Source organism: Poromitra crassiceps, assembly GCF_964638095.1.
Source record: "Poromitra crassiceps genome assembly, chromosome: 8".
NCBI classification, from domain to species: domain Eukaryota; kingdom Metazoa; phylum Chordata; class Actinopteri; order Beryciformes; family Melamphaidae; genus Poromitra; species Poromitra crassiceps.
In genome coordinates this window covers 2,089,663-2,104,429 of record NC_139629.1, presented here as the reverse complement: position 1 = coordinate 2,104,429, position 14,767 = coordinate 2,089,663, and the positions used below count along the sequence as shown (strand labels likewise).

The following is a 14,767-nucleotide window of genomic DNA, read 5'->3' as shown; positions in this document are numbered from 1 at the left end:
AAGTAGGCTAGATACAACATCATGTTACATGTACAACCGGCCCGGGGATGAAATTGAGTGTGATTACGACACCGCTGCATTTAGTCCATAGACTTCTTCAAATGAGTCAGAAGAAGAGTGAGAAGGTGCAGGGCTCTCCTGTGAACACCAGGCAAGAGAAGAAGAGTGAGAAGGTGCAGGGCTATCCTGTGAACACCAGGCAAGAGAAGAAGAGTGAGAAGGTGCAGGGCTCTCCTGTGAACACCAGGCAAGAGAAGAAGAGTGAGAAGGTGCAGGGCTCTCCTGTGAACACCAGGCAAGAGAAGAAGAGTGAGAAGGTGCAGGGCTATCCTGTGAACACCAGGCAAGAGAAGAAGAGTGAGAAGGTGCAGGGCTATCCTGTGAACACCAGGCAAGAGAAGAAGAGTGAGAAGGTGCAGGGCTCTCCTGTGAACACCAGGCAAGAGAAGAAGAGTGAGAAGGTGCAGGGCTCTCCTGTGAACACCAGGCAAGAGAAGAAGAGTGAGAAGGTGCAGGGCTCTCCTGTGAACACCAGGCAAGAGAAGAAGAGTGAGAAGGTGCAGGGCTCTCCTGTGAACACCAGGCAAGAGAAGAAGAGTGAGAAGGTGCAGGGCTCTCCTGTGAACACCAGGCAAGAGAAGAAGAGTGAGAAGGTGCAGGGCTCTCCTGTGAACACCAGGCAAGAGAAGAAGAGTGAGAAGGTGCAGGGCTCTCCTGTGAACACCAGGCAAGAGAAGAAGAGTGAGAAGGTGCAGGGCTCTCCTGTGAACACCAGGCAAGAGAAGAAGAGTGAGAAGGTGCAGGGCTCTCCTGTGAACACCAGGCAAGGCAGCGTGATTCATATTCTAAGAATGTTTGTCCCTTTTAGCCCTTCTGAATAATACAGCAAAAGCAGTGAAGACATCAGAGCACATCTGACAGAGCCATGAATCATTGATGGCATCTGCAGTGGAAGATCTGCCTGTCGTGTTTGCTGCTTCCACAGCCTGAGCCTACATATATACTGACACGTCCTGATGCTGGACTTGAGTCAGTTACCGCTCTAGGCTTTATTCCTTGGCCCTCGTTCCACATCAAGGTTATTGATTTAATTTTTAATATTTTTAAAATTTTAAATGTTAGATTGTTCTCTCATTTTCTCCACAATTGTACTTGGCCAATTCCCCCTGCTGTCCCGGCGGTCATTGCTCCACCCCCCTCTGCCGATCTGGGGAGAGCCGTAGACTACAGTTAGCAGCACATGCTTCCTCCGATACATGTGCCAGATGCTTCTGTTCACCTGACAGCGAGGTGTTTCACCGGCAGACGTAGCATGTGGGAGGATCACGCTATTCCCCTCAGTTCCCCTTCCCCCCCCCCAAACAGGCGCCCCAACTGGCCAGAGGAGGAGCTAGTGCGGTGACCAGGAATCAACCCCCCGGCTTCCCATCCGCTGACATGGCCAATTGTGTCTGTAGGAACGTCTGACCAAGCCGGAAGTATGGCAGCGAGTGCTTTGACTCTACAGACGCCCCATTAGGGCTGTGAATCTTCACGATAATCGATTACGATTATCGATGCATCTCGATGCACCTTAAATCGATGCATCTCGATGCACCTTAAATAGATGCATCACTTTTTTCCGCAATACATGATTTATTTTTTCTCACTTTCTTTTCTCACTGTGTGGCTACTTTTAAAATAAAAGTGCATTTGGAATTGCATTGTATTATGATCCATAATTAAAATAAACAACTGCATGTACTTCCATTATATTTTATTTGATTATAAAAATAAATAAATAATAATAATCGATTTTTGACATTTGTGAATCGATGCAGAATCGCGCACGTCCGCGTCGCGATTCGCGATGCATCTTATAATCGCTTATTTTTGACACCCCTATAGGTTAAACTTTAACCCAGTGAAATATGAGTGGATCTTATATCATAAAGCTTAAAGTTTAACCCAGTGAAGAGTGAGTGGATCTTATATCATAAAGCTTAAAGTTTAACCCAGTGAAGAGTGAGTGGATCTTATATCATAAAGCTTAAAGTTTAACCCAGTGAAGAGTGAGTGGATCTTATATCATAAAGCTTAAAGTTTAACCCAGTGAAGAGTGAGTGGATCTTATATCATAAAGCTTAAAGTTTAACCCAGTGAAGAGTGAGTGGATCTTATATCATGAAGCTTAAAGTTTAACCCAGTGAAGAGTGAGTGGATCTTATATCATAAAGGTTAAAGTTTAACCCAGTGAAGAGTGAGTGGATCTTATATCATAAAGCTTAAAGTTTAACCCAGTGAAGAGTGAGTGGATCTTACATCATAAAGCTTAAAGTTTAACCCAGTGAAGAGTGAGTGGATCTTACATCATAAAGCTTAAAGTTTAACCCAGTGAAGAGTGAGTGGATCTTATATCATAAAGGTTAAAGTTTAACCCAGTGAAGAGTGAGTGGATCTTATATCATAAAGCTTAAAGTTTAACCCAGTGAAGAGTGAGTGGATCTTATATCATAAAGGTTAAAGTTTAACCCAGTGAAGAGTGAGTGGATCTTATATCATAAAGGTTAAAGTTTAACCCAGTGAAGAGTGAGTGGATCTTATATCATAAAGCTTAAAGTTTAACCCAGTGAAGAGTGAGTGGATCTTATATCATAAAGGTTAAAGTTTAACCCAGTGAAGAGTGAGTGGATCTTATATCATAAAGCTTAAAGTTTAACCCAGTGAAGAGTGAGTGGATCTTATATCATAAAGCTTAAAGTTTAACCCAGTGAAGAGTGAGTGGATCTTACATCATAAAGCTTAAAGTTTAACCCAGTGAAGAGTGAGTGGATCTTATATCATAAAGCTTAAAGTTTAACCCAGTGAAGAGTGAGTGGATCTTATATCATAAAGCTTAAAGTTTAACCCAGTGAAGAGTGAGTGGATCTTATATCATAAAGCTTAAAGTTTAACCCAGTGAAGAGTGAGTGGATCTTATATCATAAAGCTTAAAGTTTAACCCAGTGAAGAGTGAGTGGATCTTATATCATAAAGCTTAAAGTTTAACCCAGTGAAGAGTGAGTGGAGCTGATATCAGTGTTGAGCCTCTCTCTCAGCCACTCACCTGCAACGCTCTGGGCAAACTTCACCGCGACCTCCACGGTGTCGTGATCGCTGAGCTGATCCACCACGCCGAGCTTCAGCGCCTCAGCAGCGCTCACGTGGCGGCCTGCAGGAGACACCAAAGACATGGAGGGTTCAATATGAGGAACATGTGTCATTTCACACCTGTGTTCCTCCTCACAAGAACAGATATGAGTCACATGTGTTCCTCCTCACAATAACATGATATGAGTCACATGTGTTCCTCCTCACAATAACAGATATGAGCCACATGTGTTCCTCCTCACAAGAACAGATATGAGCCACATGTGTTCCTCCTCACAAGAACAGATATGAGTCACATGTGTTCCTCCTCACAAGAACAGATATGAGTCACATGTGTTCCTCCTCACAATAACAGATATGAGCCACATGTGTTCCTCCTCACAAGAACAGATATGAGCCACATGTGTTCCTCCTCACAAGAACAGATATGAGCCACATGTGTTCCTCCTCACAATAACATGATATGAGTCACATGTGTTCCTCCTCACAATAACATGATATGAGTCACATGTGTTCCTCCTCACAAGAACAGATATGAGTCACATGTGTTCCTCCTCACAAGAACAGATATGAGTCACATGTGTTCCTCCTCACAATAACATGATATGAGTCACATGTGTTCCTCCTCACAATAACAGATATGAGCCACATGTGTTCCTCCTCACAAGAACAGATATGAGCCACATGTGTTCCTCCTCACAAGAACAGATATGAGTCACATGTGTTCCTCCTCACAAGAACAGATATGAGTCACATGTGTTCCTCCTCACAAGAACAGATATGAGTCACATGTGTTCCTCCTCACAATAACAGATATGAGTCACATGTGTTCCTCCTCACAAGAACAGATATGAGTCACATGTGTTCCTCCTCACAATAACAGATATGAGTCACATGTGTTCCTCCTCACAAGAACAGATATGAGTCACATGTGTTCCTCCTCACAAGAACAGATATGAGCCACATGTGTTCCTCCTCACAATAACATATGAGTCACATGTGTTCCTCCTCACAAGAACAGATATGAGTCACATGTGTTCCTCCTCACAATAACAGATATGAGTCACATGTGTTCCTCCTCACAATAACATGATATGAGTCACATGTGTTCCTCCTCACAAGAACAGATATGAGTCACATGTGTTCCTTCTCACAAGAACAGATATGAGCCACATGTGTTCCTCCTCACAAGAACAGATATGAGCCACATGTGTTCCTCCTCACAAGAACAGATATGAGTCACATGTGTTCCTCCTCACAAGAACAGATATGAGCCACATGTGTTCCTCCTCACAATAACAGATATGAGCCACATGTGTTCCTCCTCACAAGAACAGATATGAGTCACATGTGTTCCTCCTCACAATAACAGATATGAGTCACATGTGTTCCTCCTCACAATAACATGATATGAGTCACATGTGTTCCTCCTCACAATAACATGATATGAGTCACATGTGTTCCTCCTCACAAGAACAGATATGAGTCACATGTGTTCCTCCTCACAATAACAGATATGAGTCACATGTGTTCCTCCTCACAAGAACAGATATGAGCCACATGTGTTCCTCCTCACAAGAACAGATATGAGTCACATGTGTTCCTCCTCACAATAACAGATATGAGCCACATGTGTTCCTCCTCACAATAACAGATATGAGCCACATGTGTTCCTCCTCACAAGAACAGATATGAGTCACATGTGTTCCTCCTCACAATAACAGATATGAGCCACATGTGTTCCTCCTCACAATAACAGATATGAGCCACATGTGTTCCTCCTCACAATAACAGATATGAGCCACATGTGTTCCTCCTCACAATAACATGATATGAGTCACATGTGTTCCTCCTCACAATAACAGATATGAGCCACATGTGTTCCTCCTCACAATAACATGATATGAGCCACATGTGTTCCTCCTCACAATAACATGATATGAGCCACATGTGTTCCTCCTCACAAGAACAGATATGAGCCACATGTGTTCCTCCTCACAAGAACAGATATGAGCCACATGTGTTCCTCCTCACAAGAACAGATATGAGCCACATGTGTTCCTCCTCACAAGAACAGATATGAGCCACATGTGTTCCTCCTCACAAGAACAGATATGAGTCACATGTGTTCCTCCTCACAATAACATGATATGAGTCACATGTGTTCCTCCTCACAAGAACAGATATGAGCCACATGTGTTCCTCCTCACAATAACAGATATGAGTCACATGTGTTCCTCCTCACAATAACAGATATGAGTCACATGTGTTCCTCCTCACAATAACAGATATGAGCCACATGTGTTCCTCCTCACAAGAACAGATATGAGTCACATGTGTTCCTCCTCACAATAACAGATATGAGTCACATGTGTTCCTCCTCACAATAACAGATATGAGCCACATGTGTTCCTCCTCACAATAACAGATATGAGCCACATGTGTTCCTCCTCACAATAACAGATATGAGTCACATGTGTTCCTCCTCACAATAACAGATATGAGCCACATGTGTTCCTCCTCACAATAACAGATATGAGCCACATGTGTTCCTCCTCACAAGAACAGATATGAGCCACATGTGTTCCTCCTCACAAGAACAGATATGAGTCACATGTGTTCCTCCTCACAATAACAGAGGGGGAATCATTGTCTCCCTGAAATGATGCTTTTGGTGAAATCCTAATCATCTGGACAGGACGATATGAACGGATGACAAAAGAGGCTTAATTACAGTACAGTAAGCATGACAAAATTGAATACATGCTGACCCCTGCTGGTCATCAGGGTAAACTACATGCTGACCCCTGCTGGTCATCAGGGTAAACTACATGCTGACCCCTGCTGGTCATCAGGGTAAACTACCAATGTATTGTGGGCGGTAACTGGATTCTAGTACAGTGTCTGTCAAAGTAAAAACAGCTTTGAAGTTTGCACAGGCAACATTCATAATGTATTTCCATAAACATGCAGGCATAACCACCATGTTACGTTATCTTAAGACTGTAGAAGCATTAAGAATTCAACCAAAATGTGATTGCAGCACAAACAGTAGTTGCACACTAACAGAAACAGGCTAAGCCAAGGTGACCGGGTTTTAGCATTAACTCATTCAGTGCCAGCCACTTTTGGAGAACGGATGCTCCCAGTGCCAGAGTTTTCAGAGCGTTTTCAGTGATTTCTCGAGGCCCACAGAATATTGTGTGATATTACTATGTAAACACCGAACACGCACAAGAACGAGCTGGCTCTATTGTATCATCAGCAAAAAAAAGTTTATTGATACCATTTTCCGTTCTTTAGTTATGAGCCGGAGAAGATAGGTTGTTTTCAGCGTTTTCAGGCTTTTCAAATTATTAGCTGAGATAATCCGCCTTTTGTGAAATGCAGCATTTCAAGCACATTCACTGAGTCTGAAGATAATATTTTCTGATGTAGTGACGTAGTTGTTGTGTGATGCCCTGCGTGCACCACCCCCCTCCCCCCCTCCCCCCGTAAACTCCTCCCCACACTGCACACAGCCTCACGCAACCATTATATTTTCGGAGTGCTGCGTTTGTGTGCTGCTGTCGGCTCTCAGCGCCACAGCAGGGAAGAGCCAACCCGGATTGCTGAATGGTTTGGCGTCAGGGGCTGCTTTCCTGGCTGCTAATCGGTTGGAGAAACTATACAGACAGACAGACAGACAGACAGGGACAGAGGGGCTCAGTTGTGAGCGCGGATTGACTCCTGTTCGGAGCCAATGTCAGCTCCCGCGACAGAGCAAATGGCTCTGGGAGCATGCATCGGGTTGTCTTTGATCCACGGCTTTTAGGCTGTTTCTCGGACCTGTCTCTAATCTGGACTGCACCGAGCAAGCACTGTCGCCACCTAATGAGTCCGTAAAATAGGTTATACACCTCCAATAGCTACTATAGTTGTACAGGAGCTGCGGAAGGCTTTGATCGACGTCCCACCGTCAAAAAACGCATTGGACGTCGAAGGACGTCCGTGGCATTCTACGTCACTATTTAATTGGACGTCGAAGGACGTCCATGGCATTCAATGAGTTAATCAGTGCATTGTTGTAAGACTTTTTGTTAAAGCGCTTCGGATAAAAGCGCTATATAAATGCAGTCCATTTACCATTTTAAAGGAGGAGCTATTAGGAAGTCAGAGTGCTGTTGTAATGTGTACTTTAGGAAGTCACAGTGCTGCTGTAATGTGTACTTTAGGAAGTCACAGTGCTGCTGTAATGTGTACTTTAGGAAGTCAGAGTGCTGTTGTAATGTGTACTTTGTAGACAGCTTAGTCTGTGCTACCTGTGGTGATGAGGTCTAAAGCAGCTGGGACACCTATGAGCCGAGGCAGACGCTGGGTCCCCCCTGCAGCTGGCAGCAGACCCAGGGTCACCTCTGGAAGGCCCAGTCGTGCCTGAAGGGATGCGCACACACACACACACACACACACACACACACACGTCACACACGTCACACACACACACACACACACACACTCTGTTTGAAACCTTCCCAGAACCAAATTTGATCACCTCAAAAATTCTAAATGCTAGTTTTTCACTGGACAACAAAGGTTAATGTAAGGACAAGTCAAAGAACAGTAAACAATTTCAAAATTGGAAAAAAAGAAAAGGAGAGAAAGTAAGACAGATGTCAAATGTAAACTAACTTTGGAATGAGCGATGCGATAGTGGCAGCCTAGAGCCAACTCAAGGCCTCCTCCAAACGCAATGCCCTCAATGGCTGCCACCACTGGCTTGTGTGCGGCCTCTAAGCTGTGGATCATCGGCACCAACGGAGGCCCAGACATTGGACCACCAAACTCCTTGATGTCTGCCCCTGTTGCACACAAATAGACATCGGTGATAGAATAGGGAACCAAAAAAAAAAAGGCTAAAAATAATCGGAAATGAATTGAAGTTCCATAGGAAAAAGTTCATTACCACCACAGAATTTTCCATTCTGGCCACAGACGACCACAGACTTCACCTCTGGGTCACTGAGCGCTCTCTGCACCGCCGCGACGATGCCTTGCCTCACCGCCGCACTGCACGACAATGACAACAATCATAAGGATTATTTTCGCTATCGATATACATCATGATACGGCTCATGTATGCAACTTAAATCATCTAATTATGTTCACCCTATTGAATCAAATGATAATGTTAGGTGTGATGCCAAAGAAAACCGTCATTTTCAAATAATATTCCTAGCATACTTCATTTTGTCAATCTTTATGAAATAAAATCAGTTTGTTCTCATCAATTTAGACAGCAGAATCGTGTGTCATGATATCCAAAAATCACCATATCATTACGATTATATGGTTGTAATATCACGATAATCATGAGGATTTTTCTCTATATCATATCAATATATATCACAATATGGTTTGTGTATGCAAAATCACACCAAATAATCAAATTAATGTTCATCTCATTGAACCGATGTGTTATGTGATATCAAACAAAACTGTCATTCCAAACAAAGTCGATTTCCACGGATCAGCTCAACTTGAGCTCACGGCCCACAGTGGAAAACATCTGGCCCTTCAGTGCAGAAATGATGGGTGCAGGTTGTTCAGTGACGAGGCCAAGTGACTCAATTCAGGAGACTGCCATCTTTAGTCTGATGTAGATGTACTAGGTGTTAATGAGAAGGTACACCTTCTAAATCACAGAGGACACACCAGGGACGAGAAGAGTCGCGATCGGGATGAGATCGTGAGAGGTTTGGAACTTGACCATAGATTGCAGGTACAGAGGAGCTGTCTGGTGTACTGCCCTGTAGGCCAGTACTAGTGTCTTGAATTTAATAATAAATAAAGTTGGTTACCTCAAATCGACCAATCCACTATTCATAAGGTCCTGCACCTTAAAATCTGTAGATATTGTGTATATAAAAACTTTAGAAATTGTTTTCCGTGTTAGGAGCAAAAGCCTTCCAGTTTGTATTCAACATTTTTTTTTAATTAAGAGAAGGAAATTATAATTTAAGAGGGTTATGCATTTTTAAAACATGCAAAGCGAGAATTAATGTCAAATCTCGATGTGTTTCAGTTTTGGGAGTTAAACTATGGAATAGCCTTTGTGATGATTTGAAATTGTGTACATCATTGTTGAGGTTTAAAAAAGCCTTAAAAAGTAAAATAATTCAGGATTATAATTTACAGTAAATTCTGTCTTTCTTTCTATTCTTTATTTTGCTGCAGATATTCTGGGTTTTTCTAATGGATTATACAGGATAGGCAAAAAATAAGCCTTGGCTTCAGCCTATTCCTTTTTTCGGCCGTTGATTGTATAAATTGTATTTGTGTGAAATGGTCTGATATGTACATGTATGTTGATGTAGGCCATGTATATTCAAACAAATTGTTACATTTTGTTTGTGGTTCATATGACCCAAAATAAACCATTCATTCAATTTGATGCGTGCCGAGATGGGAAGCCAGTGAAGGTCCCGGAAGAGGGGAGTGACATGAGAGAATTTGGGTTGGTTGAAAACCAGACGGGCTGCAGCGTTCTGAATGAGCTGAAGCGGTCGGATGTCGGTGGCAGGTAGGACGGCCAGGGGCAGCTGTAGCTCAGGAGGTAGAGCGGGTCGTCGACTAATCGCTTTGGATAAAAGAGGTCGGTGGTTCGATTCCCGGCTCCTCCAGTCTGCACGTCGAAGTGTTCTTGGGCAAGACACTGAACCACAAATGCAAATGTATGCACGCCCAAAAAGCAGCAGATTGCACGGTTTTGGATAGCATTCACGTTGGAAAATTCTTTCCTTCCCCAAACTCCATCTGCATAAAACAAAACTGGTGACACACATGCATCATAAAGCGTTGAAAATGCAGCATAACCAAGGTTTTGACAAGTTTTCACTTGACTTATTACTGAACCCAGGGCTCTAGCAGCAGTGTCGGCCAACACACATGCCCTCTTCAAACGTAAAATGTTCATCAAAAGTAAATCCAAGATATTTATATGAACTGCTATATGCTAATGACATAGCTCCAGCATGAACATCAAAAGTGCTTCTCCTTGTTCCTGATTTCTGGAAATGCACAATTTGAGTTTTTTCTCTCTCTATTAATATAATAATGAATAGTCTACATTTTAAGGTGAGTAAAACAATCATAGAACTCAAACTGGGAAGCTGGGTTTCCTCTGAGTCTGCATAATGAGCCATTCATCAATCATTCTTGTCCATTACACTGTCTTGTGACAAGAGGGTGACATCACAGGGGAAAGAGACCAGCCAATAAGAGAAGGCCTGTTCACTACCCTATAGGTGTCAGGCTTCACCACCAAACATCTGGGTTTAGGTGTAGTTACACTGGTGGTTTGTTCTGCTATTTTACATTCAAGTCTTTGACGAGTGTCTTTTGCTTTTTCCCAGAAAAGGGGGCGGGGACATGTTAGTCCACTATTTGTGCAGTAGGGAACAGTTTCAAACAGGGCCATTGTTTCCATTTGGACTAAAACATTTAGCACAGATAGCAATATTTGGGATCAATTTTTATTGTGTGTTTTGTGATACATAAACACAAGATAACACAACAAAGCACAAAAACATCTACATACATACATAACACTCTAATCCCCCCTCCACCACAGATCAAAGTTAACAGAGCTCCCACACATCTTCATGGATACAATTTCTAAACTTTTCCATGACTTTTAATAATAACAATTAATAGATTATAATTAATAGAATTTCCATGTAATGTGAGGCGGTGACTCTGAAAAAATACCAGAAATTATTAGTATGGACAAATCGACACAGCTGCTCTTTATATTGGTTTTCAGTATTTTAGTGTCATTGCATCATGGAAGCTATTGAACTAAAAGAGGAATTTTGCATAAAAATACTAATATAAAATACAAGAATTCAAAGAAGTAAAATCAATACATATTAGAGCTGCGTTATGTCAAATGCTACAGAGAATACATTTGCCCTTATGTTACATTCCATGGAAGGTTATCCACAGGAAGATTACTGCAACAATTTCATTACACACAACAAAATGTTATGACTTTTCCTAAACGTTCAAGGACTTTACCCATCTGTGTGGACTATCATGTGTCTCTTCAAGGTTCCTTTCTGACCGAAACCTTTACCACAGACTGAGCAATTAAATTGTTTATGTCCTGTGTGGATTATCATGTGTGTCTTCAAGTGGTATTTACGACCAAAACCTTTACCACAGACTGAGCAAATAAATTGTTTATCTCCTGTGTGGACTATCATGTGTTTCTTCAAGGTTCCTTTATGACCAAAACCTTTTCCACAGACTGAGCAATTCAATTGTTTATCTCCTGTGTGGTCTATCATGTGTGTCTTCAAGTTTCCTTCATGACCAAAACCTTTACCACAGACTGAGCAAATAAATTGTTTATCTCCTGTGTGGACTATCATGTGTCTGTTCAAGGTTCCTTTACGACCAAAACCTTTACCACAGACTGAGCAAATAAATTGTTTATCTCCTGTGTGGACTATCATGTGTCTCTTCAAGTGTGCTTCACGACCAAAACCTTTACCACAGACTGAGCAATTAAATTGTTTATCTCCTGTGTGGACTATCATGTGTTGTTTCAAGGTTGATTTATAACCAAAACCTTTACCACAGAGAGAGCAATTCAATTGTTTATCTCCTGTGTGGACTATCATGTGTCTCTTCAAGTGTGCTTCACGACCAAAACCTTTACCACAGACTGAGCAATTAAATTGTTTATCTCCTGTGTGGTCTATCATGTGTGTCTTCAAGGTTGATTTATAACCAAAACCTTTACCACAGACCGAGCAATTAAACTGTTTATCTCCTGTGTGGACTATCATGTGTTTCTTCAAGGTTGATTTATAACCAAAACCTTTACCACAGACCGAGCAATTAAACTGTTTATCTCCTGTGTGGACTATCATGTGTAACTTCAAGGATCCTTTATGACCAAAACCTTTACCACACACTGAGCAATTAAATTGTTTATCTCCTGTGTGGACTATCCTGTGTGTCTTCAAGTGTCTCTGTGAGTCTAAACCTGACTGAGGTTCACTAGTTTCCATGCATTCATCATCATTGTCTTCAGTCTCAGAAGAGTCTGAAGTCTTGTCATCACTAGTTGGTTGTGAATTACTAGCTGGTTCTGATACTCCACAGTCCTCTGCATCAGCTTCTGTTTTCATCTGTTCAGTTGAGCTGCTGGCTAGAGGCTCTGTCTCTCTGTTCTCCTCAGTTTGGCTTTGATGAAGCTGTGAGGACTGAGGTTTCTCTTCCTCATATTCACTCTTAACAGGGACAACAGAGAATGGGAACTTGGTTATATCATCAGCCTCCTCCAGCCATTGAAGCTGCTCTCCCCCCTGACTGATCCATAGTTCCTCCTGTTCCTCTTTAATGTGTGGAGACTCTGGGTTATCCCGTTCCTCTTTAATATCATGTGGGGGCTCTGGGTCCTCCTGTTCCTCTTTAATATCATGTGGGGGCTCTGGGTCCTCCTGTTCCTCTTTAATATCATGTGGGGGCTCTGGGTCCTCCTGTTCCTCTTTAATATCATGTGGGGGCTCTGGGTCCTCCTTTAATGTTCACACAGTGACAGACTGGAACTTTTCCTCCTGAACTGTGACCAACTTTACCTTTCTAAGCTCCAATAAATAGCTTCACAGCTAACGTTAGCTTCACAGCTAAACCATTCATCTTAGTCCATTAAGTCTTCTTCTTCCTCTGAGTTAACGGAGTCCCGCCCCGCTTCCACTTTATATACTCGCGATAATATCACCCGCACATACGAGTCTTCTGCTTGTAAATTAACCCTCTGAAAGTATAAGGTGGAAATAATACGCTAGGCTACTGCTAACGTTACTCTCGTGCATAGGAGCTTCAACACGCGTCACCACCACAATATCCAGAATGCCTTGCGGCATAGAAGAAGAAAGCCGAGCAGTCGGAGGGGAGCTAGGTGTGTGTGTGTGTGTGTGTGTGTGTGGGGTGGGGGGGGGGGGGGGGGGGGGGGGGGGGGGGGGGGGGCATACCATGCACGCATGCGTGATTTCGAATCGCACACAGGTTACGCAAAAACCACGCCCTGTGCCCGCCTACGCAGCAGACATGCGCCGGGATTGGCCAGGCGCTCATGCTCATGTTGGGCTCTACAGGGACACCATTTCTGTGAGAAGCAACAACACCAAGCGAGGCTGCAACGAGGATATTGAAAGACACAAATCCTACATCGCACCAAAGCATACAATGTATTTTAATGTTATTTGACGTGCGTGTGGGAGATTCCAGCTGTCAAAAGAAGACAAAAGACTTGCTCCTGGCCATTCCCGGCGCTTGACTGCTGCGTAGGCGGGCACAGGGCGTGGTTTTTGTGTAACCTATGTGCGATTCGAAATCACGCTGCACGCATACCATGGTTCTTCCGCTTGTGGTGTTTGTCCGTGTCACATGGTTACCATGACAACCAACATTGTTGGGCTTGTAAGTTGGAGACAGGCGCGGACTGCATAATCGGGCACGTCGAGCAAATGCCCGGTGGCCTGGCCTGGCCTGGCCTGGCCTGGCCTGCATTTTTTTTTTTTTTTTGTGTGTGCCCTCAGTCACATGATGCCCTACGCAGTCTGCGTACTCTGCGTATAGGGTGCGGCGGCCCTGCACATTCTCTATTTGATTAATGCTTGTGACCTCAGAAAGACTAGCTGTCGGTTTAATAAACAAATAAATAAACAAATCCTCTAGTTTAATGCATAATATGCCCATTTGGGAGTAAACGCTCAAATAAGTCACTGAAGTCCCTCACCTAGTAGTAGGCCTAGTGGTCATTGTAGCTGCCCAAACCTTACCCGCAAACCTGTTTGCCTTCAATTGTTGATGTCACAAATTAGTCTTCTTGGCTCTTTGATTTTTGACTTTCAGTTTCAATGCCATCATTGTTTACGATGTTGGGTTCGCTTCACACGAGTAGTATGTCTGTGTCTGAAGTGAACACAAAATCCCCAGCTCACCTGAGTGCGTTGACAGGTGGGTTGTGCAGAGTGATCAGGGCAACAGATCCAGAAACCAGACTATACAGCGCCATGATGTCGACCAAACACTAGAGACTAGCTAGCTACGCACCGTGCCGTTTGGTGCGAAGTGTACTTTACTTTGAACTTTGGAACTTCTTTGGGCACGTCGCCATCACCTTTCTCTCACTTCAACCACAGACAGACCGACTACGCATAGCTTCTTCCTCTTCTGGCTTGATTTTAGCTGGCGGTTGGGACTCGGAGCGACACAGTCGTCGGAGACGAGTCGAGTGGATCCTGAGTGGATCAGAAAACCACAGTACCTTCTGACTTTCAGCAATGTTTCTTTTTATGTTTTTGGTCTAGTGAACTGTGTTAAGGCCGGGTACAGCACAACGGTGTATCCACATACACAACAAACTGCATCATTCTACTCGTCTCGATAACAAAACAAAAAAAAGCGATTTCATACTGGCGTTAGTTACTTCTGAAAATAAATAAGGATAAAACTGTCTGATCTGGAACGCGTCCAAATGGTCCAAAGTTGACGTCGGATGTGACGTCAGTGCAGCGCACCGCCTTTACTGTCCCCCTCCGGTTTGACCAGTATTTCGTTCGTTCCGTTGTTGGTCAGTCGTAAA

The 14,767-nt window shown here is 43.2% G+C and overlaps 1 protein-coding gene across 4 annotated transcripts in view; it reads right to left on the bottom strand.

Moving 5' to 3' along the window:
* The window catches only part of ehhadh (enoyl-CoA, hydratase/3-hydroxyacyl CoA dehydrogenase), a 31,582-nt gene extending 16,921 nt beyond the window's left edge, over positions 1 to 14,661 (bottom strand). Inside the window, exons 1-5 of one of the 4 annotated variants that reach the window (XM_083641718.1) lie at positions 14,124 to 14,661; positions 8,072 to 8,175; positions 7,798 to 7,967; positions 7,431 to 7,542; positions 3,086 to 3,190 (exon numbers count right to left, since the gene is read on the bottom strand). In XM_083641718.1, the coding sequence (XP_083497844.1) occupies positions 3,086 to 3,190; positions 7,431 to 7,542; positions 7,798 to 7,967; positions 8,072 to 8,175; positions 14,124 to 14,197 (565 nt within the window). In that variant the 5' untranslated portion in view covers positions 14,198 to 14,661. The remainder of the gene's footprint in view (positions 1 to 3,085; positions 3,191 to 7,430; positions 7,543 to 7,797; positions 7,968 to 8,071; positions 8,176 to 14,123) is intronic. The other 3 variants (XM_083641719.1, XM_083641721.1, XM_083641720.1) reach the window with 3 other exon arrangements.
* Positions 14,662 to 14,767: the final 106 nt, after the last annotated feature.